We start from the raw sequence: 21,281 nt of genomic DNA on the forward strand, positions 1-21,281 counted from the left end.
CTTCTCAGATGAAACAAAAAAAAAACAACAACAACATAATGATAGCTGATGGGTGTGGCATGCAAAACAAAAACAAGTGCAACAAGGTACAAGTGCAACAAGGTAGGACAGTTTCTCCAATATGCTTAGTAAAACTTACAGGCTAAATTCCTACAACTGCTCAAGTTCTCCTTGCCTTTTACCTCCTTAAAGAAAGATTTCATCACCAGATATTGGCTATTTTATGTTAAATTGATTAAACATTTAGATTAAAGAATTAGAACCACCTCAAATTGTTAGATAAAAATCAAACAAACAAACAAACATTTGAATGCATGTTCATCTTTAATGGTCAATACAGAGACTTGCAATGCTGTGGGCTGTATTTTTTTAAATATATCAACATAAAAAATGAAACTTCACAAAGATAAGGAACTTAGATGTCATGAAAAATGAACGATTTTAGTACAATCATATCTAGCATACACATAAGGAATATGTACAAAATTAACAATAAATAGGCATTAAGAGTTTATACCACAGTGCTACTGACTTCTTAAATCTGATTGGGCAGAAGATTTTGATTCATTTTCTATAACAGCAAGGCAACACATTAATGTTGTAATACAATATTTTTTCTATAACAACAACATACACAGGAATGTGTATGACAGACACTCCACATTTACAGATGATGGTTTATATAGTGAAGTTTAAGGAGATGATTATTTAACACATATGGAAGGTCAGTGCTTTATAACAGTCAGAGTTAAATCTGTAACTTTAAGTTTTAACTTTAACTGACATGGGAACGTGTCCAAGTTTCCAGGACTTTACAGCTGTTCAGGAACAAGCTGCAATATTGTTTTATTAACTGCAAGGAGGAGAAACGAAAGGCTGGTGAGGTAATAACTATTTATAGCTGCTATAACCTAAGTGATAACAGGAACTAACTTGTTTCCCACAACATTAAAATCAAGGGTGAAAAGTAATAAACTAGTAATATGTACTCTCATTACGGTATACAGAACATGAGGGCATGTTTTATTGTATGGTAGATTTCTGACTAGAGTTAAATCATTTTACTTGAGTTTTTAAAAATCTAATTTTCACCTTAGCTACCCTGGGTTAATTTTGGGACATGCCACAGCAGCAAGGTCTGAGATAATGGAGACAGATGAGCAAATTTATCAGATAGGTTCACTTTTAATTCCTTAAATGAAACATTATGATTATAATCTGCAAATTATTCATACCAAAATCCATGGAGATATCGGCATTTCAGAGCTCAACATCCAACCTGTGAAAACATGTACAGGCCAAACATTAGCTAGTGAACTAGACCAGCTAGCCAGATCTTCTGATATTTTATAATCTTTGGATTAAATTTAAAACATCACTTTGAAGTTTTCTAGTAGTTGCCTGCTAGGTTAAATATATCTAGGTGTTTCTACAGTCTGTGATCAATACAAAATTTAGCTAGAAACAGTTATGAATTAGCATTAGCTTGCTAACAAACGTAGCATGCTTCTGGAACTAGCCATTTGGCCTGGTTAGCTAAATAATGTTACCTTTTGTTATATAGTGTTGTTTACATCATTCATGTAACTGTCAAAGAAATGAATTCCTCACATTTTTTTTAGATTAATTGTATCACTGGAGTAAAAAAAAGTCAATTGTAAAATAATTACTTATGTGGTCTACTTATTTCATCATATGACTCCTTTACTCTTTAATTTTCTTGATCATTTCTTTCTTTTAGGGGGGCACGGTGGCTTAGTGGTTAGCACGTTCGCCTCACACCTCCAGGGTTGGGGGTTCGATTCCCGCCTCCACCTTGTGTGTGTGGAGTTTGCATGTTCTCCCCGTGCCTCGGGGGTTTCCTCCGGGTACTCCGGTTTCCTCCCCCGGTCCTAAGACATGCATGGTAGGTTGATTGGGGTCCTAAGACATGCATGGTAGGTTGATTGGCATCTCTGGAAAATTGTCCGTAGTGTGTGATTGCGTGAGTGAATGAGAGTGTGTGTGCCCTGCGATGGGTTGGCACGCTGTCCAGGGTGTATCCTGCCTTGATGCCCAATGATGCCTGAGATAGGCACAGGCTCCCCGTGACCCGAAGTAGTTCGGATAAGCGGTAGAAGATGAGTGAGTGAGTGAGATTTCTTTCTTTGAAGTCAGTTATTATATAGCAGTACATTAACTCAAGTCAGTGTTCTTTGTAAACTTTTCACCCCTGATTAAATAATACTAAAAACAGATATTTGGAAACTTGCTGATACTGTATAAGGGGAATAAAACACTTTGGGACATGCTATTATAGAAATTGATCAACATTAAGATGGTAACAATTACTCTTCTTCACATCAGGCTGCATTTTCTGTTTCTTACATTTTACTGTCATCATTTACTGTTTCTTACATACAGTAGCAGTGGTGCAAGGATAGAGATAAATTGTGTGAGGTTTGCATGTGCTTACTCATACATACTGTTCTTTAGGGAAGGTGTATGAAGTGTTAGGCCTGGGTGCTGTAGGACACGTGAACGTGTTGCTCTGGGGGCATGGGTGCTGGGGTAGAAATGTGAGAGGTGGCTGAATGGGTGGAGAGTGCTGTTCTGGATAGCCGTCCTTATTACACGCCAGATGGTAACTGACATAATCAGCTTTGTTGGGAAGCTCGTCGTATATCTGGCCCTGGTTCTGTGGAAAATAGTGCACCATATTAGAGAGAGAAATCTACTGCAGTAATTACAGCACTCCTGCTTTAGAGAGTTGCATGAAACAATGACATCGTAATCTGGTTTATGAGCGAACCGGAGTTACAAGAAGACAACATGATCCGTCTGTTCTTTCAGTTACAAGGGAAACAGTTCATTTGTCATTGTCTGTTCACCAGTAGGAGGTGCTCTCTGTTCACAGAGACTAAACCCTGAGGCATCAGTGCCTTCCTTTTCAGCATAGCAAGCAAGGTATAATGCATTAGTGCATCTTTTCAAGACGGCCAAAAACACCACAAGAACTGAGTGCTGTCTTACCTGGAAGTCATCGGCTGGGTTCTTTTTAAAAGAAGAAGGCTTTTTACGGCCGAGAGAAGAGCCGGCCCTGTTGAGGACAAAGATCTTTAAGGATCAGAAGAGCCGGAAAAGTGCAGGTTTCAAAAATCTTAAGACTATTCTTAATGAGATCATGTTCATATGGCACATGTAACCCAAAAAAGTATTAAATAAATAAATAAAAATAAAAACTCCATGTGTGTATATATGCAGCAAGCAATCAGAAAGATAATGCTACTTCAGTACTCCAGCAAAACCGGGTTTACCAGATGAGAATTCAGGACATTCAGGACTGTTGTCCAAATATTACAGATATATTAACAACAACAAAAGAGGTAAATAATGGGCTTTGTTGTAGGAATTACACCCAGAGAAGCACTATAGCTCATGCTTTCTTTCAACTGTCAATTGGATATTCTGATAAGTTACAGCACTTAAATACACATACTGAATTTAATTATTTACATCTTTTTTCTCAATCATAAGTCAGATACATACACAAACTGTTCTAGCACAGAATTCTATAGGCCAGTTGCACGGTACCCACGAGTTACTGTCGGTTTCACTCTGCTTTTTCTGCCTCTGTCTGCTGACCACAAATACGATGGCGGCTATACTGAGGATAATGCCAAGAGCGATCACCCATCCGAGTACACCCATCACCCTCTCGGCTGCGCTCAGTGGCTGCGGGGTGTCTGTGGGAAAAACACACGCTTGGTGATTGTACCATAAAAATGAACCTTTAGTTTTAGAATCTATGAAATTAAAATGAAGAGATATTGTACTACAATTAGTATTTAGTATATCCACACTGGGATGATGAATTGTGTCAGTGTCAACATGAACAGACATGGCAAACAACACTTTTCAGTAATTTAACATTTGACTTAAAATACAACAGCATGTCAGATGACGAGGAAATAGATAAAGAGATACCAATTTGATCAGAAGCCCCTTTGACACGAATGTACAAATCAACCTGAGCTAGCTAGCACCCTTATCGATGTGCTACACTGTGATATGTGAGCGGACCTATGTCTGCTTGCGGGACAAAAATAAACAATAAAATTGTGTCAGTAATGTCAGTTAATGTCATCAATACTAATTTATTATTCATAAATCTGTTCTAAAAACAATATTTCACTTACAATCATGCGGTTAAGCTGAACATCAGTACAGCTCTGATTAGCATCGGCAAATCATAACCGCACTGATATTCAGTATTTTTACACTTTTGGTTGTGTGATATTGCTTAATTATCCAAAATAATACAAATAGCAGCACAAAGAAATAACAAATTAACATAGTATCATAACATGAATTACTCTCTATTGTTGATGAATAAGATGCCTCTGAAACATCAGTAATCCTTTACATTTCACTTTTACTATCTGAAACATTAGTTAACATGAACGAACAAATTTTAATGTCAGAGATTTGTATGTAGGAATTAAACATCATGAGACATAATCAGTGAGTTACTTTTACCACCCTAAACTTGATTATTTTTTACAGCAGACCCACTGTTGTGTTTTATTCCTCTTAGAACACAGCAATTTACAGCTGATTATTTTAATTATTAATAGACTCATCAAATATTTTATTTCAAATCAAGTTATTAGGTCAACAAGGCAAGTCTTCCTGTCTTGTTTTTTTTTTTTTAAGTTAATAGGATAACATTATAACTGCTATAATCCATACAATACAATACAATAACATATCAGCTTGTAATGTTACCTAGCAACTAGACGGTTCAAACTCCTCTCTGAATTGAAGACTTTCCTGTGACGGAAACCTACTTACTGTTACAAAGTGACACTGAAGTCTTCTTCTTCTATTGATGTTAAATGAACATCTCATTAAAAAAAACTTCACCTTATCAACAATTATATATTTTTCTCTTTGTTATATAACAATATTTTTTATTAGTCTTAGATCATGTGTTGCCTGTAATATACTTTCTATCCAGATCTACTGTTCTAGAAAATGATTCAAAATCTTCTGACTGATCAGAGTCGAGTATTCAATCGAGTGCTGTAGTATGATGTTAACTAGTACAGTAGAAGAAGGTAAAGAACAAAGAAACCTTAATGCAAATACATAAAAAAAGTTGTATCTACAGTATATATACTTATTTCCTGTTTTAATGTGTGGGGGTTTTGGGTTAATTTGTGTCCACTCAACCCTGCAAATCAGGTTTGTCATGAATGGCTTTCACATAAGCATTCACATATAGATCATTATCTACATAGGACAATGTGTTGTTACTTCCAGACCAGTAAAAGCCTGCCTCTTACAGGATTTGGAAAGACAAAGGTTGGCTTCTGTCCAGGGGAAAAAAGAGAGCCTGCCGCAAACTAGAAGTCTCCAGCGACTAAATATCTCTCAAATATATGTCTCTTAACACATCACTACTGCGGAGTGGAAAAAGGAATTCACTGTCAGGACTAAATGACAACCAGCTAACGCAGACCAGTTACTCAGTTCATAGTGAAAGAAAAATGGTTTGTGTAATAAACAAGACCATTTGACAAAGTGTTTCTTTTCCCCATATGAAACTAATTACAGAGATTTGCCCAGATGAATTTTCACTTTTTATTTGCAAAAGAACAATAACCATGTGCTTATGCCCAGAAATCCCAACAAATACATATGCAAGCTACACTTAAACTATAAAATACAATTACAACCCACAAGAAAATGACGCGTTAATTTAACAAATGACATGCCAGTGGAAATATACAGTATATTGTACAGCATAAGTAAATTTCACAATAGTGACTTATTGCACAGCACTCAACATATTTCAAATATTTACAAAACAGTATACAGAGTAATTATATCCATGTGCGAAAACAAAAGAAAACAAAAAAAAAACATATTAGTCATCACATTTCAGGAATATGTAACACTTTGGAGAACAGAACTGGATTTGAGCACGACATATACACATTATACATTATTTACTGTTTTCCCTTTGCACAGAACCAGTTGCACTACAAGACATGTATACAGCAAATATGTACAAGAACGTGTGTTTTACTGTGTTTTTTAAGTCAATAAATTACATCTGACACATCAAACCATAAATGATTTTAAGAGCTTTTCTGTGATTTGGTAGAACATGTTAACTTTTCTAAGAGTCTTTGGCGGAGTTGATAATGCAGCGCATGCACAGCGTCTTGCTGTATATATCTATATCTATAAAACATAATGACTTCATGCACCTCTAAAATAGTAACTATTATGGTGTCTGAAGTGCAGATATTTAACCAGCTTGCAGCCTTTGTATGAGCTTTTACCAATCTGCTGATAGGATTGGACATGATTGTACAAAATACATTTACTAGACATGTTTTGCTAAATGACAGTTGAATTACCACGACTTCAATTAATAACCTGCATTTCAGAATTAATTCATCATCCATTTTTTTTTTTTGCTCAGCTTGGTTTTGATCTAATGATAAATTTGTTTATTCTTACAGCTGAACTGATTCCATCCTCTCAGCATATGTGACTGTCATCCCCAGCCATTTGCTTTCCTTATATGGTCACAGCTTCCTGAGATAGCACAAATAGTACTGCACAATGTGCTTCATTTCTGTTTCGATGATTCTGAATTTTGTCAGCTAATTGGGAAGATGTAAGATAGCCCACATGAGCAAAACTAAAAGTCTGGATCTGATCCAGGTCCTCCTATTAGCCTAACCCTAACTTGGACAACAGTGTACAACATGAAACAACACGCTTAATAACACGCTAATCCAGTCTGACGACAAGATTAGCTGGATTAGCTAGCTGGTCCATCCCATGGACTTTAAGTTCTGTAATAAGAACATTATTTTTGAGCTTGGGATATTATTTGTTGATTATCTATTACTTTCAGCTATTTTTTAATTAGGAGATTTGAACCAGTCAGTGTTGGAAGACAGCAATGATGATTTATTCGATCTCCGCACTCAGGACATGTTGATTAGTACTTTCAGCTCCGGTAGCGTAACGTACATGTTGCAGCATCATTTAGCTGCTAACACAGGACTGACTACAAGTACCATAATAAATATTACAGCTTGTTTAAGGCTATATTATAAAAGAAGCATGCATTAACTGTGAATCAAACATGTTATAGTGATGTCTTCCCAATTAGCAAACAAACTACATATGATGTTGAGCCATGTTTGTGTGTGTAAACAGCTGATTATATACATGCCAAATATCATAGTTTTTCTCAGAGTTACTGCAGAATGAAAAATATGTGTAGATGTAATTTTCCCCAAATTAGTCATATGTTTTGATGTCTGTTACTGGTGGTAATATGGCAGTTGGTTGGTTGATAGTAGACCATGCCTTAAATATGTAAAATAATCCGACAATTGCTTCTACTACAATCTACATCCATCTTATTTACTTATCCGTTTTAACCGTGCAGCTGGAACAGTTAGTTGATGCGGTATACATTCTTATTTCCTTTAAAATGTATTCACAGCTGCAGTTCCTTGCTTAAAGAATATGGACTTCCCTTTGCATTTGTTTTTCTGCAGTCCTAAAAAGCTGCAGCAGCTGTGGATTGCTGTCTTCTCACAGCGCCTAAATGAAGTACGCCAAGAGGATAAACACACTAGGCTTCGATTCAAAACTGCACTAAATGCTGCTTATGCGTAAGGAAAAAGAGCAGTGCTGAGCAGCTCTGTTCTGGGTGGGAGCAGAGCTTATTTCCCAACCAGAGAACAGTAAAACCTAAAGATTTTCTAATGTTATAATTATATATTTACAACAGAAAGAAACATGCTTAAACATTACAAACTGCACCTGTCATGCGGTAACAATATGTAAAAATCTAAATGGAGTCTGGCTTGAGGCACAATTCAGCTACATATCACAACACCATCTGGGCCTGGATTTAACAACATGATGATATAAGTCTCACTCTGAGCACTCACTCGAACACTTTGGGAAATAAAAGTGCATTTGTAACTAAGCTCCGTCCCACAGATGCTATAAAGCCCTGCACCTAAATCTTCACTGTTTATCAAAGGCTTCTGGTGCAGTCAATCATATAAGACTACTAAAAGCATTGAAAAACATCAGATTTTGCTCTTCTGATACCAACAGATATATTTACTGATGTGAATTTGTGATTAGACATATGTTTATATCCTTGTGTTCATTCTGTATGCTGGACATGACCTATTTGACTTCATGTTAGGAGTTGTCAGGCATGACTCTATGAGTATTTAGCTCAACATTGTAATCTGTTTCATTTTAGTTTGTGCTTTCGACCGTCTCACGTCATAATGTCTGACAAAAAAAAAAAATAAACCGCTTGGCACTGTCAGGAAGCTTTGTTTGTTGTGAAAGTAACAATAGAAATGCCAAGCAGAAATTCATGTGTTCTGCCTCATCACAGTTTATTAGAAATCAGTCATGTAACTTTTTGTGGCTGTGCTTGCATACATGCTCTATTTTACGTGTGGTTTTAATAAACTGCTTTTTCTTTTAGATTTTTATTTTTATTTTTAGTGTCTGTTGCCACTTATGCCACCTTTTATGCTGAAATTTGACATTTTGTTCTCTTAATTAAAAAACATCTACAATATCTATTATAATAACAGAAACAGTGCAAAATTTTCACAGTAAACAAAGTGCCTGAAAAATGTTTGAATGGAAGAAATGGAAAAAATGTTTGTTCTGAACCCATTCTGTATGCGTGTGAAGTGCTGCGACCTCTCACACACTTTTCTTGCCACCACTAGATGTTTAGACTTCGCTGCCTTTACTCATGCCCAACTGTCTCACTCTGTGACCGTGTCCTGATAAAGACAAGGTCAGGCGTGAGTGTGTCTGCTGTGCAGGGTATCTGAGCTTCTCTGGGAAAAAAATAGATTCCCCAAAGCATGCTCTTTATACTTAAATACTATATATATATATATATATATATATATATATATATATATATATATATATATATATATATATATATATATATCAAATGAGCCATTATCTGCTCTGTTAAGTGCTAACAGTGAATACTTAATGTATCCAAAGAACTGGGTCAAAGAAAGGAAGTAAGCAATAAAACACATTTCCAGCCTGAAACTGATAAATTTTTCTATAACCAGATGTCTTGTACTGTTTGATCCCTCTTATATATCATTATATTTTTAACCTGTTTGTAATTTAATGTTATATTTTCAAATGAGCTACTGCCTGTTATCAGCTACTGTATAAACAGTCGCTCCTTCACTTTCTCTTGAAGTTAATTACAAATAAAAAAAAGCAGCTTCTTATTAAGAAAATTGCAGATTAAATTTACAACTGTACTGTAGCTTCTTTGACTTTTATAGTGACACTGGAGACTTCTTGAATGATTTTTTTTTTGTTATTAACCCTATTTTTTATTCGACTTAGATTACCTGGAGTGTTTGATGTAAAAGCCCCCATGAGTTCTTTATTATAATAGAAACAATAAAGATAACACATAATCATTTTACTCGTAGCTAGAACTAGTGTCAGAGCTGCTGTTATAGAACATTAAACACCTTTAGGTCAGTCACGTTGGAGGATTTACTACTACTGTGGTGTAATTTACTTTGGTGTATGGCAAATGTATAACAAATCAGAAACAGAACCAGAGAAAGGATGAACAATGCTCATTATTCTCGACTGCGTTCCAACACCAGAGATTAATATAAATAAAGCTGACCCATTTATTTGGATTTTAAGATGTATTTACTAGCATGTAAAGAAGGAAGCGATTGGAATGTCGATGAATTTATATATAAAGATTTCCCCCACATTTCACACATACCACTCCTCCTTAGAGATGACAGAACCATCTTTTTGAGGAACCATATCCACAGAGACTTCCAATTCAGACCCAAAGCCATCCCTGTAGCTCTGTTCATTAAATCTCAACCTCTTGTTGTCCTCCGCTGGACTGTAGGTCGTCATGCTGTTGGAAGGATGGTTATGGAACTCTGGAACACTTTCACCTAAGAAACTAGGGCCATAAAGTTCAGGCTTCTTCTCATCCTCGGGGTAGTTCAGATCTTCGGGATAGGTCAGGCTTTGAGGCAGAGAGGGGCATGAAGACAGTTCGCTTGCTTTGCCAAAGCCGTTGGCCAGGACCTGTTTTTTGGTGCTGTAATCTCCTTTAAACGTGCGCCTTTGCCGATGAAAAAAGACCACCAACAATATCATGGCTGCCAGCAGCACTGTACCACACACAACTGCTCCACCAATAGCGGCGCCTGCTCGCTGTTGCTCAGCATTTGTTGAGCTAGGGGACTCTGGGTAAGGAGAGATGGAAGGGAAGAGGGTTTAAGGCTTTTGCTAATTCCTATAACAGCCTAACTTCACATAGTTAAAGCTGCTGAATGTATAAGTATTTTAAATCTTACATTTTTTAAAGTATTTTTTTTTTTTTTTTTTTTTAGCACAGATTGATCCTAATGAATGTCAATATACTTTAAAGGCTGTGTCCCAATCCACGTACTTCAAATAGCATTTTAATAATGGCAGCATTGTTTTACACAAAATGTATGCAGTTTGAGATGCACTTTCAAAGTTGTTATTAAATTGTCTAGTGTTATCTTCTCAGTATTATGGAAGTTTTTATGAGAATAAAAGTCTGTCAAATTTATTGGGCACTACAGGAAAGAGCAAAATGTGAGAGCTTGTGTTTTGGTTAGCATGCTAGTATTAGTCAGCTAAGACTCGCATGCTAGTAAAAGCCAGCTAGCTAGCTACAGCACAATGTGAGGTGTATATTATTATCATCCTATCCATGTTCTTTTGTCATCTTATTAGATTTGTGTTCTCCACTCTGTCTTTTAGCTAACTAACTAATAATAGCCAGCTAACTTTGTAACATTAGGCATGCATATGAAAATTACTATTTATACACACAGCAGCTTTAAATAAAGTGATGAAAAGGGTGGTAAATGAAGGAAAGGTTTATGACAGTGTTATGAAAACCTGAGAACTCAGGAGAAGAGATCCAAGCATGTAGCAGACACACAGCAGCAAGCATCACCGCATATTTCTAACAGTCTAATTTTGACAGAACATGACAGTCCATTACTACGAACAAGCGACTTCAGAGACAAATGACACATCATGCAGTATTTCAGTCTTGTTACAAGGTTTCTATGAACTTTACACACCGAGCCCATCAAGCATCAAACACAAATCAAAACATGCAGCTCGAAGAACAAAAGAGATGAACCAGAAAACGACGAAATGCAGAGAATCATCAGGACTGAACTGTGGCTTATATAATGGTGATGTTTCAGAGGCAATCAAATACAATGGCACTAGCATTCTCACATAAAACATGCATGAGCATGAACACGCTTACTTTTAGAGCTTAAATTTCAGCTCTTACCTGTTATAATCACCTCGACTGATGCTGAGCCTGTACCAATACTGTTCGTGGCATCACACGTGTATGTTCCTGCCATCTCATACGTTACAGGGCCTTTAAAGATTAGTGTCTCTCCACGTTGCTCGGCTGTACTCGGCATGGAGCCGTTTAGACTGCAAGGACAAAAAAATAGCAAAAGTGTTAGAAACACCCATATATTGGAGGATTTTTTTAAAATGTTTATCCTATATAGGAGACTTTTATTAAAAACTGGTGCCTCGACCTCAAAATTACCTCAAATTGACTGTAAGGAAGGAAGGAAGCAAGTTATAGTATTAAGTCAAGTTAAGAAAAATATTTCAATATCCTTGCTGTGATCTTGAACCCGTTTGGATCAATTCAAAGGTCAAAGCAGTTCATCTTCTGGTTATAATGATAATTCTGATTATAATTCCGGTTATGAGAGAAATGCTGATTATGTAAGGAATAAATCATGATAACAGGGTGATGTTTTATGATGTAAAGCCTTAATATTACGATCACGCAGCTGATCATTGTCCTAAAAGAGCACATTCACGTTTCATTTGTATCCAATAATTAATTTTTTTACACCTAATACCTTTGTAACTGTCTATGTTGTACAGCGTGATATTGTCCACTAGACAAGTTAGTTCCTACTATCAATTATGTTATAGCAAATGTAATTTTCCTCACCAGCCTTAAGTTAAAAAATTAAACCTCTTATCTTGCCAAGAAACCACAAAATGATGTCCTCTGTAAAGAAAGGCTTCCTTGACTGTGTATTATTTCTTATTGATCATAACAGTTAGGCTTTTTTTTTGTTAAATATTAACGTGTTTAATAAAAATCTGTTTATTCCACGTGAGTTGTTGAAATGATAACATGTTAGAAAAAGCCAGAGCTTCTGACAGAGCTGGTGTTATTCTTCTGTTTACCCCAAGAAGCATCTAAATAATTAACCCTTCCATAGTACACAACTGAGTGCAAAAGTTTGCATCCCCCATGATTACTGGGTAACAAAATGAGAAAAGGATAAAGGACTAAAAAATAAGGAATTTGTGGGGAAAAAAACACACAAAAAACCTACATTTGGACATGTCTTTCTCACTTTCCAGACCTGATCTGTAGAAAGCAGAACATATATTGTAAGAAACATTAGATCCAGTATCCAAGCTGTTTGGCAAAGTTAAAACTGAATCAGGAAGAATTACAACTGAGAGAGTCCAAAAAACTGATCCAAGGATACACAAAGAGGTTTGAGCCGCAGATGTAATTTTTTGGATATCTTAACATACACAACTTAAATGTAATAACAAAGCAACACGTGTGAAACCCATCACCTTAATTTTGTCCCAAGGGCATACAAACTTTTGCACTCAACTGCACATGTACTTCTACTGTTGTACTGTTTCCAGGAATCTGCCTAACAATGCTATGTACTTACAATCTCCACTGAAACGTAGAAATGGCTGGATTGGAATCGGCCAAGCAAGTTAGCTGAACGTTCTCTCGATTCATATACCAGTTTCCATCAAAACCCTCAATGCTCACCTCTGGCTCATCTGTGCATAACAGAAACAAAACAGACTTCTTTAATAATATAATGTTAAACATATAATCTTTGACAAACGTATGTTGTGAATATTTCTGTTTCTAAGGAAAAGTCACAATCCATAGCTGCTTACACTGTATGTTGAGAATAACGTTGTCTGTTTGCTGATCGTTATTGTAGGTAGAGATGCAGGTAAGTCGCTGCTCATGTGCTTCTCGACTGGGTGTCATGATGTAATCGCTGCGCACTGTTATCGTCCCGTCGGCGTTCCTGATCTCCTCAGTCTTTGTTTCACCGTCTAACTCTGTGTCCCATGTGATCACAGCAGGAGGCTTCCCATTAGCTGAGACACATGTTGCTACGGTCATTTTCATATCTTTTGATCCTGCCACTATGGTGGGTGTGGACAGGCTCATCTGGATCATTGGTCGGGCTGCAAAATTACGTAATGTTTGTTAATTCCACCAAGACACTGTGCAGTAGATTTGTACCTAAGAACTGCTGCTGTAGTTATAAATATTCTACAGTGCTCATTCCAGGTCTTTTATTCATAGTCTGCTCACGGTGAACATACGTTCAACAAACATAGTACTGTCTGAGTTTGCTTTTTGATACATGTAATCTTTAATGATTTATAATCCCGCTATCCAGAATCACAGAAAAAAAGATGAGTTCCCTATGAAGCCTGGGTCCTCTCAAGGTGTCTTCCTCATGTCACCTCAGTAATTTTTCTTCCCTCTGTCACCACTTGCTCATTAGTGATCTAAATCATCTGGATTTCTCTAAATCTGCTTTCTGACAATGTATATTGTTGACAGTGCTACATATATAACAAGATATTTGAATTGTCTTTTTTTTTTCTTTTAAATTTGATTCCTGCAAAGTTTCCAGAAAAAAAAGCTACTGGAATCTTGGCTCTGTAATCCCAATAAGAAAAAGAGAGCCAAGAATCTGTATGTTGTTAGAAATTTGAACACCACATCATGAACTCAGGTCACCAGAGACACTAAGACATGCATCCTTGGCTGGACTAAACCACTGGATCTTTACCAAAAAAATGACATGTTTAGCAGGTCTAACACTCAGAGTTGATTAATTTCAACTTTACCCTGGTTGGAGGTTAGCATAAACAGGTTGCCAAAAACAAGGAATAAGTAATTTCTAAAATGCTTTCATCTTACCTATCAAATAATACTAAATGCATAAGGGCAATAATCAATAAAAAGAACTCTTCCCTCCATAACTGATTGATTTCTGAAATAAACTGTATCCAGGTGACAATTGAAATTTTACTGATTAAATAAGTGGTATCTTTCTCATAGCTGAATGTGCTTTAACATACCATAAACGGTGAGATTAACCATGCTCTCCCTGTTACCCGCAGGAAAGGTGGTGTATTCACAGATGTACGTGGCCTCGTCGGACAATTTCAGGTTATTGAAGACGATAGTCGTGTCCTCCAGTGAAGTTGCTTTAAGGCGAACCGCTGGGTTCTTAAACCTCACCCGGTCTTTAAAAGCTGGGAGCACGGACACTCCCAGAGCCGGATTGGCGATGGCCACGTTCTGCTTGGTGCCATTGGAAGACTTCTGCCAGGTGACCTGGGAGATCTTCACCGGTGGTTTACTGTTGGCAAAATGACAACGCAGCTCCACCTGAGTGCCCACATAGCCTGAGCGGTCCCTGTCCGTGTGAACAGTCTGACCGCTAACACCTTAGAGACGAGAAAAAGATGAAAGAACATTTGCTTCATTCCTACATTCCTACATGCCCATGAAACTTTTACATTCTCAGGTTTTCAAGATCAAAAATTCCATGTATTATTTGTCTCAGATTATTTGACACTTGATGAATTTTATAGTCGAAACTGTGTCTACAGATATTTGCTAACATGCTTAATAACCATTAAAACTAACATCATATTATCCCTTGGATAGCCACTATATCTTTATATACAGGACATGGATATCCCTGAGAAACCCATTCATCTGAGATCTGGGAGTATCTCAAAATAGTATGTTTTGAGAGCTTTATTTGCAGTAGGACACTTAAAGTAAGTTGCAGTTCAGCATTGGCTCAATGTTTTACATATGTGAATGTATTTGTACAGTATGTGTCCTAAAGCCATTGTTGGAAATGTGAAGGATTGAAACAGGTTGGCCAACCTGACATAACTAAAAAACAAAAATAAGGCTGGATTATATAGAAGAAAAGTCTCTTATGTAACCATAACATTTGCTTTCACTTTCTTTCTTTCTTTCTTTCTTTCTTTCTTTCTTTCTTTCTTTCTTTCTTTCTTTCTTTCTTTCTTCATTTCTTTCTTTCTTTCTTTCTTTCTTTCTTTCTTTCTTTCTTTCTTTTTGACTTAAAAATCCTTTTCGAGTTGGAAAAGTGAAGTCAGTATGCCATGCACAATGTTTCTGCCTTAAGGGTTGATAAACTGAACGAAAGACTTTTTATTTCAACTCAGCATTTCTTTGTTTTGTTTTTTTTGTGACTGAAAAGTGGAGGTCATCTGTCAAAAATAATTCTCATCTTATTTTTTCATGAACATACACACAGAAATAAAGCCAACACCATCATTTGCCAACAATTATGTAAGTTTGATGAATGGTGGTAAGACAGATCACACTTGACATACAGAGAAAACAGGATGGAGGAAGTTCCAGCAGCTTAATGATCCACATAAGGGTTGCCAGTTTTTCAGCTCAATGCTTAAACTATGAAATATTCTGTTCCAAACCCTGGACTGAGGTTGAAAAGTACAAGACCATGGCAATCATTGCCAAATGTATTAAAGTATTTTGGTTTCACCAAGGTCTTAAAGTACTTCCATATTTTTACAATTATTGGTAAAAAAAAAAAAAAAGTTATGATGCAACCAATTCACTGACACAAAACATAGGGTAATGTTTTTTTGTTGTTGTTATTTCGTATGCTCTCTATTCGGTGTCACCACATCAGATCATCTTGTCACACGTATTTGATTTAGCACCGGTTTTATGCCAGATGCCCGACAATATGTATTCCAGTAAGTTATATTACTCTGACTGACAAATGAAAGTCAGTGAGGACCTCTGTATTGTTAGAATGTTTGCATCATGTTTTGTCTGCATGAGCTGCATGACAATTTTGTAAATAAGATTTAAACATATGCTTAATGTGTGGCACAACTACGTGCTTGCGTGTACAGATAAAAGTTCCTTGTCACACTTAAATGCTTAAGTATCAGGTAAGGAAAGTCATTTATAATGAATAATTGAAATTATTATTTGAAAAAGAATGAGCAAATGAAGCCTGCCTTCAACATCTACATCCAAATAATACCCTTAAACAACTCTCAAGACTATTTAATATCCAGGACAGTCATTTAATAATATTAAATCTCTTGACAATACAGGGCCTTGAAAAAAGGGGATTAACATGAGGGCTACTAACTAAATGAGAAGTTAAATGATGCAGGCATTTAGAGAGACTGCCCTACATTAGAGTAGACAGTGGGGGTGCGGGTTCGCCTTAGCAGGGTCGATGGCTGTTATTAAGGGAACACACAAATACGGGAAAGTGCTGATGAACGTAGACCTGAGTGCATTGGCTACAACACCAGATTACTGCACTCAGTATGGATATTAAGGTCCAGGCTGATGTCCATTTGCGTGAATAAGGAGAATCAACCATTTGCCCTCGGCTTGTTGCTGCACCAATACCTGAGACATTGCAAACATTTTATAGTCTGTAAACACAGTGCATCAAAACATAAAAACCCAAAATAAGACTACAATCCCAAGCCAGAAACTGGCATACTAAAAGCACCTCAGGCTCAGCATCAGGATTAAACTTGAAAGAGGCATTTAAAATCCTTTGAAATTATACATTAAATTTTTCCTTTGTTAAGCAGTGAAAAACACTTTACCTCAAATACATAAGGAAAATCCTTCATCTCCTTCAGTTATAAACTCAGCTACAAATCTGACAGCTCTGTACAGTAGCTGGTGACAGCTGTCTAGCAGCAGCCAAGAACAAGAAAAAATGGCATTCATATTTATTTAGAAATTCATACATATTTACTACAAATCATTTAAACAATTGTGCAAGTTTGAGATTTGACTGTTTATTTGACAAATGGAAATACATTTCAGACTTACAAAAACTCACCCGTGTTGTATATAATTAAAGAGTCTACCCTATCCTCCTGTCAAATATCCATTTATCAGTTGTTTCTTGGTCAAGTCATGGCTAGTCAGACTTTTAACAGAGGTGTGGCAAGATTAGATGCAAAGATTTTATTAATGGCTGGAGCAAAATATGAATCCACATCTATAAAAGATTACATTATGTAGCTTTCTATCACCTTAGTAGAATCCTCATTGGACATAGCTAAAATAACATTCGGCTACTTCTTACATACTTCTAAAATACGTTTTACAAAGTATGCAAGAGTTATAAATTTAGAAATTCAACCTGATGTTGTGCCTACAAATAGCAAATATTATGTTAACAAATCTTTTGCCCACCTTTTAGTTCTTTTGTGAAAATAGTTTGTTTGTGTTAGCTAGCTAAACTTGCAGAGTGTTCATGCTAGATGCTAAGGTGGCACTGTGAACCCTAACCAGGTAAAGTTTTATTTTTTTTTACAAGCACAGATATTACCCTGTGTAAATCCTGTGTTTCTAAAGGAGCTAGCAGTCTGGCCAAAAATAAAGTGTACATTTACAAAAATGTTTTTACCTCAGAATCATTTAGTCAAGACATGTTTGCTTTTTTAACACAGAAGCTCCAAGGCAGATTATGCTAGCAAAAAAAGCGTCGATCTTACAATGCTGGCATAACTTCATGAAATATGCAGCCACCTATCTCAAATGTGATTTGTTTGACTTTTCGCCGTGTGCCTTACATATTTGCATAATTTGCCTTTTGGCATCAGTGTGAAAGGAAAAAAGGAAAAACTTCAGCTGCCAAACTTGGCTGATGTCTTGGCTGATAGACTACAATAGGGGTAAAGGGAATATTGTTTTTTGAATTTCATTTTTGGCCAAACTCTTCTTTTAAGATTTGTGGAGATTTGAGCCAATATTGTTATTCCCAAATTAACAATTAATTAGGCAGGAGCAAATCCATTCTCATGGATTCTCTTATATACTGTAAATCCTAATGAACGCACACAACTTAGGCAGGGGAAACACAAGGCATATCTTATAGCATGTTGCATTTTTGGTTTGATCTTTCACACTGTAGTAACACCTCTAGATTATATTTAGCCAGTCAGTAATACTCCCATGTGTTAAAGCAGTTGTGTTCAGCTGTGCTTTTCTAGTTCTTTGGCAGTACTGAGTACCCTGATGGCTAAATAACCTCTCAGCACACATCATATTTTATCCCCTTCTCACTGGATGACTATACAGACTCCTGACCACCAAACCAGACCTCTTCTGGGTGTCTATTTTCATCAGAGAGCTCAGAGAGATCCATTTGTTCTTTTGGCATCAACTGAGAAACACTCTATGTGTTAGTGGTGTAAATACTGTAGACTATATACCCAGTCTTTACTGTGTTCCTACACTTCCACATCCCTATAATGATAATGTAATTAAATGATATAAAGTGTAAACATATAATGTAATTATCCTTATTATAATAAATGAAATTAATAAACCAGTGCTGTTTACTATTAGTGCATGATTTATGATTGTGGTTCTCAGCTGCTCTTGCTTCAAGACTTATATGAGTTTTGCATGCTCTCCACATGTCTGTGTGGGTTTTCTTTGGGATCTTTGGTTTCCAAAAATTGCTAAATTGCCTGTAGGTGTGGATGTGTTTACATGGACTGGCACCTAATCTAGATTGTTCTCCCAGCTTTCTTTCCAGTATTTCAGGGCTAGCCTCTGGGTTCACAGTGACCATAACTCAGTTACTGAAGATAAAAGAATGAATGAGTTTTAAAAAGAAAAAAGAACTGGATAAACGAGACTCCATGATTTAGATTTTTTGTTTGCGAAAATCAACACAAAATCAAGCAATCTCCATGATATTCAAAGTAACTTGCAATTTTTACAATTACCTCAGATTTTCAGCAGATTTGGACCAAGTTGTCAAGACTGCCGGCATACAATACACATTCCAAACCCCTCTTCGATTGACATGTAGCCAAACATCAGTATAGCTATCATAGACAGTAAACACATATGTGTCCTCACTGGTAGCAGGTTAAAAGAAGAATCTTGTGCTTGTAATTTCACCAGGTCAAGTAGTTTTCCATAAAAAACTAAATAAGTTGCATCGCACATTTTCAGAAAAATCAAACATATTTGGCCACAATAATCCCAAAAATTTATATATATAAAATATATGTATATAACCATCAGTTAATGCCTGAGTTAAAGCCTTGCCAATAACTTCTATTGTGTATTTTCCTAGTCTTGCTTTCTGTATTGCTTTCATTTTGACCGTAGTTGGATTTCCTTTTCCTATTTTATCTTATAGATTGCCTTCTGATTTCCTGCTACACATCCTGATGATATTTTTGACCCTTGTTCCTGTTTTGTTGACCTTGATTCTTGAATTCTCTATAAATTGGATCCTCTTTCTGCCTCTGAGTCCTTTACGCTGCCCTGTAGCAAATTAGTGTTTTTCAGTTTAATTTAATATAGATACCTAGACAGAAGGTTTGTGCATTATTGCTTAATGTAAGGATAGCCGTAAAAGATCTCAGATCTGTAAGAGGGAAATGACGTATACCTTTAAAAATGAAAGTCCACTGTTGGAAGATCTGTAATCTAAAAGTAATAAAAAGTTTGATGGAGAAGCACAGCACACCTGCGACCCATTCTGTCCCTGCTCACGACCCACTAACGACAAGCACTGGTCTGTGACGTGTAATAACACAGATAAAATAACAGCGTGTCAGACTTACGCTCACCGCTGTGCCAAACATTTCAACACTGATAAAAGTGTTAGATTGAGTGCTGAATTTCTCTCCTTTACTCTAAAGTCTGTGATTAATTTAGCATTTGTATTTTTAGAGAAAGATCCATATTGTGCTGTTAAAGCATTTAAGAGGCCTCAGTTGACAGAAATGTGTCTCTTATCAGCCATAGGCACCTTGTCTGGGTTGAAGGACATCGATTTCTAGGGAAGTTATCATGACTTTAATGTTTTTATTTTACTGAAGGTTCAGTGTGACGTCTTTTAGTCAGTCAGCACAGAGGCAATCAATTACAATGAAAATTAAAATGGGCATAGCTTATTTCTTGAGTAAGCTATCTTGAGGAGATATGGACTATTTTGGTATTTTATAAGAAGGCCCCTTTTTTTGCATTGCAATGCATTTTTATTTTCTCTCTTATGTGCTCTTTCTTTCTTTCTTTCTTTCTTTCTTTCTTTCTTTCTTTCTTTTAGCAAAACATGTTTTGTTGACCATTTATTTTTTATACAAGCACCTTCATTAATTAACCTCTTGAGATAATGAATAAGTAAGATTAAAAACACAACCAGGGCATTTGAACATTTGTAAAAGGAACCAAATATTGTAGAAAAATGTTTTAATTTTCAAGAGGAAGCTTTCAGTTTGACAGATATTTAGTCTTGACGGTCTGGCAGGGTCTAGGCAAGACTGCGCTTTGTAAGACGGATGTCACGGTCCTGAGGACATGAGCTAATGAGAAGTGAAGGCTGTCTAGGGAGCTTGAGCGTGGTCTGTGTCCGAACCTTTCAGCTTAGTTTTTATGTCAAGCATAAAGACACGCACCTCTCCACATTGTAGGACGAGTGCAGACAACCGCTAGATGGATTGCATAATAAGAGAAAATGACAGGAACACAACACAATGATCATGTCCCCATTTATAGGTGATAATGCATTCAAATCATATTTTAGTGATAAAAATAGCACGTGGCAAAAGAAAAAAATCAGACGGAAAAAAAATCACAATCTGCTAAACAGGTGCAAGAGCATTTTAGGTGCTTATAATATGATCAAGTGGAGTATTACTACTGTTTTGTGGTGTTGCCTTCATTATTTATTTAGAACAGGGCTTTTTTTCCGGAAACAATTAGAAAGACATTACAGCAGAAAAAAAACCTCTTCCTATTAATCAAAACTGATGATGATGATAATAATATAACTGACTGAAGAGAACCTGGAGAATGGTATATAATAATGTTCTAAACAAATAGGTGGTGTCATGAGTTAGAGGTGAAGATGGATATAATTGCAGGTGATTTATTAATTAAAGTCATAAGAAAATAGCAAAAGATGTGAAAATGTGGAGCATAAACATAATCTGTGGTACAAAGCAAAGCCATAAAGACTATGAGC

General features: G+C 36.3%; 1 protein-coding gene across 3 annotated transcripts in view; it reads right to left on the minus strand.

The window, feature by feature from the left end:
• Positions 1–362: 362 nt before the first annotated feature.
• nectin1a (nectin cell adhesion molecule 1a) overlaps positions 363–21,281 on the minus strand; it is a 32,311-nt gene continuing 11,392 nt past the window's right edge. Inside the window, exons 2-9 of one of the 3 annotated variants that reach the window (XM_060891034.1) lie at positions 14,311–14,682; positions 13,102–13,401; positions 12,861–12,978; positions 11,417–11,568; positions 3,578–3,725; positions 3,013–3,079; positions 2,466–2,677; positions 363–1,279 (exon numbers count right to left, since the gene is read on the minus strand). In XM_060891034.1, coding sequence (XP_060747017.1) covers positions 1,261–1,279; positions 2,466–2,677; positions 3,013–3,079; positions 3,578–3,725; positions 11,417–11,568; positions 12,861–12,978; positions 13,102–13,401; positions 14,311–14,682 — 1,388 coding nt within the window. In that variant the 3' untranslated portion in view covers positions 363–1,260. Of the gene's footprint in view, positions 1,280–2,465; positions 2,678–3,012; positions 3,080–3,528; positions 3,726–9,826; positions 10,320–11,416; positions 11,569–12,860; positions 12,979–13,101; positions 13,402–14,310; positions 14,683–21,281 lie in introns of those variants that run through there. The other 2 variants (XM_060891035.1, XM_060891033.1) reach the window with 2 other exon arrangements.

The sequence above is a fragment of the Tachysurus vachellii genome, chromosome 17, assembly GCF_030014155.1.
Source record: "Tachysurus vachellii isolate PV-2020 chromosome 17, HZAU_Pvac_v1, whole genome shotgun sequence".
Taxonomy (NCBI): Eukaryota; Metazoa; Chordata; class Actinopteri; order Siluriformes; family Bagridae; genus Tachysurus; species Tachysurus vachellii.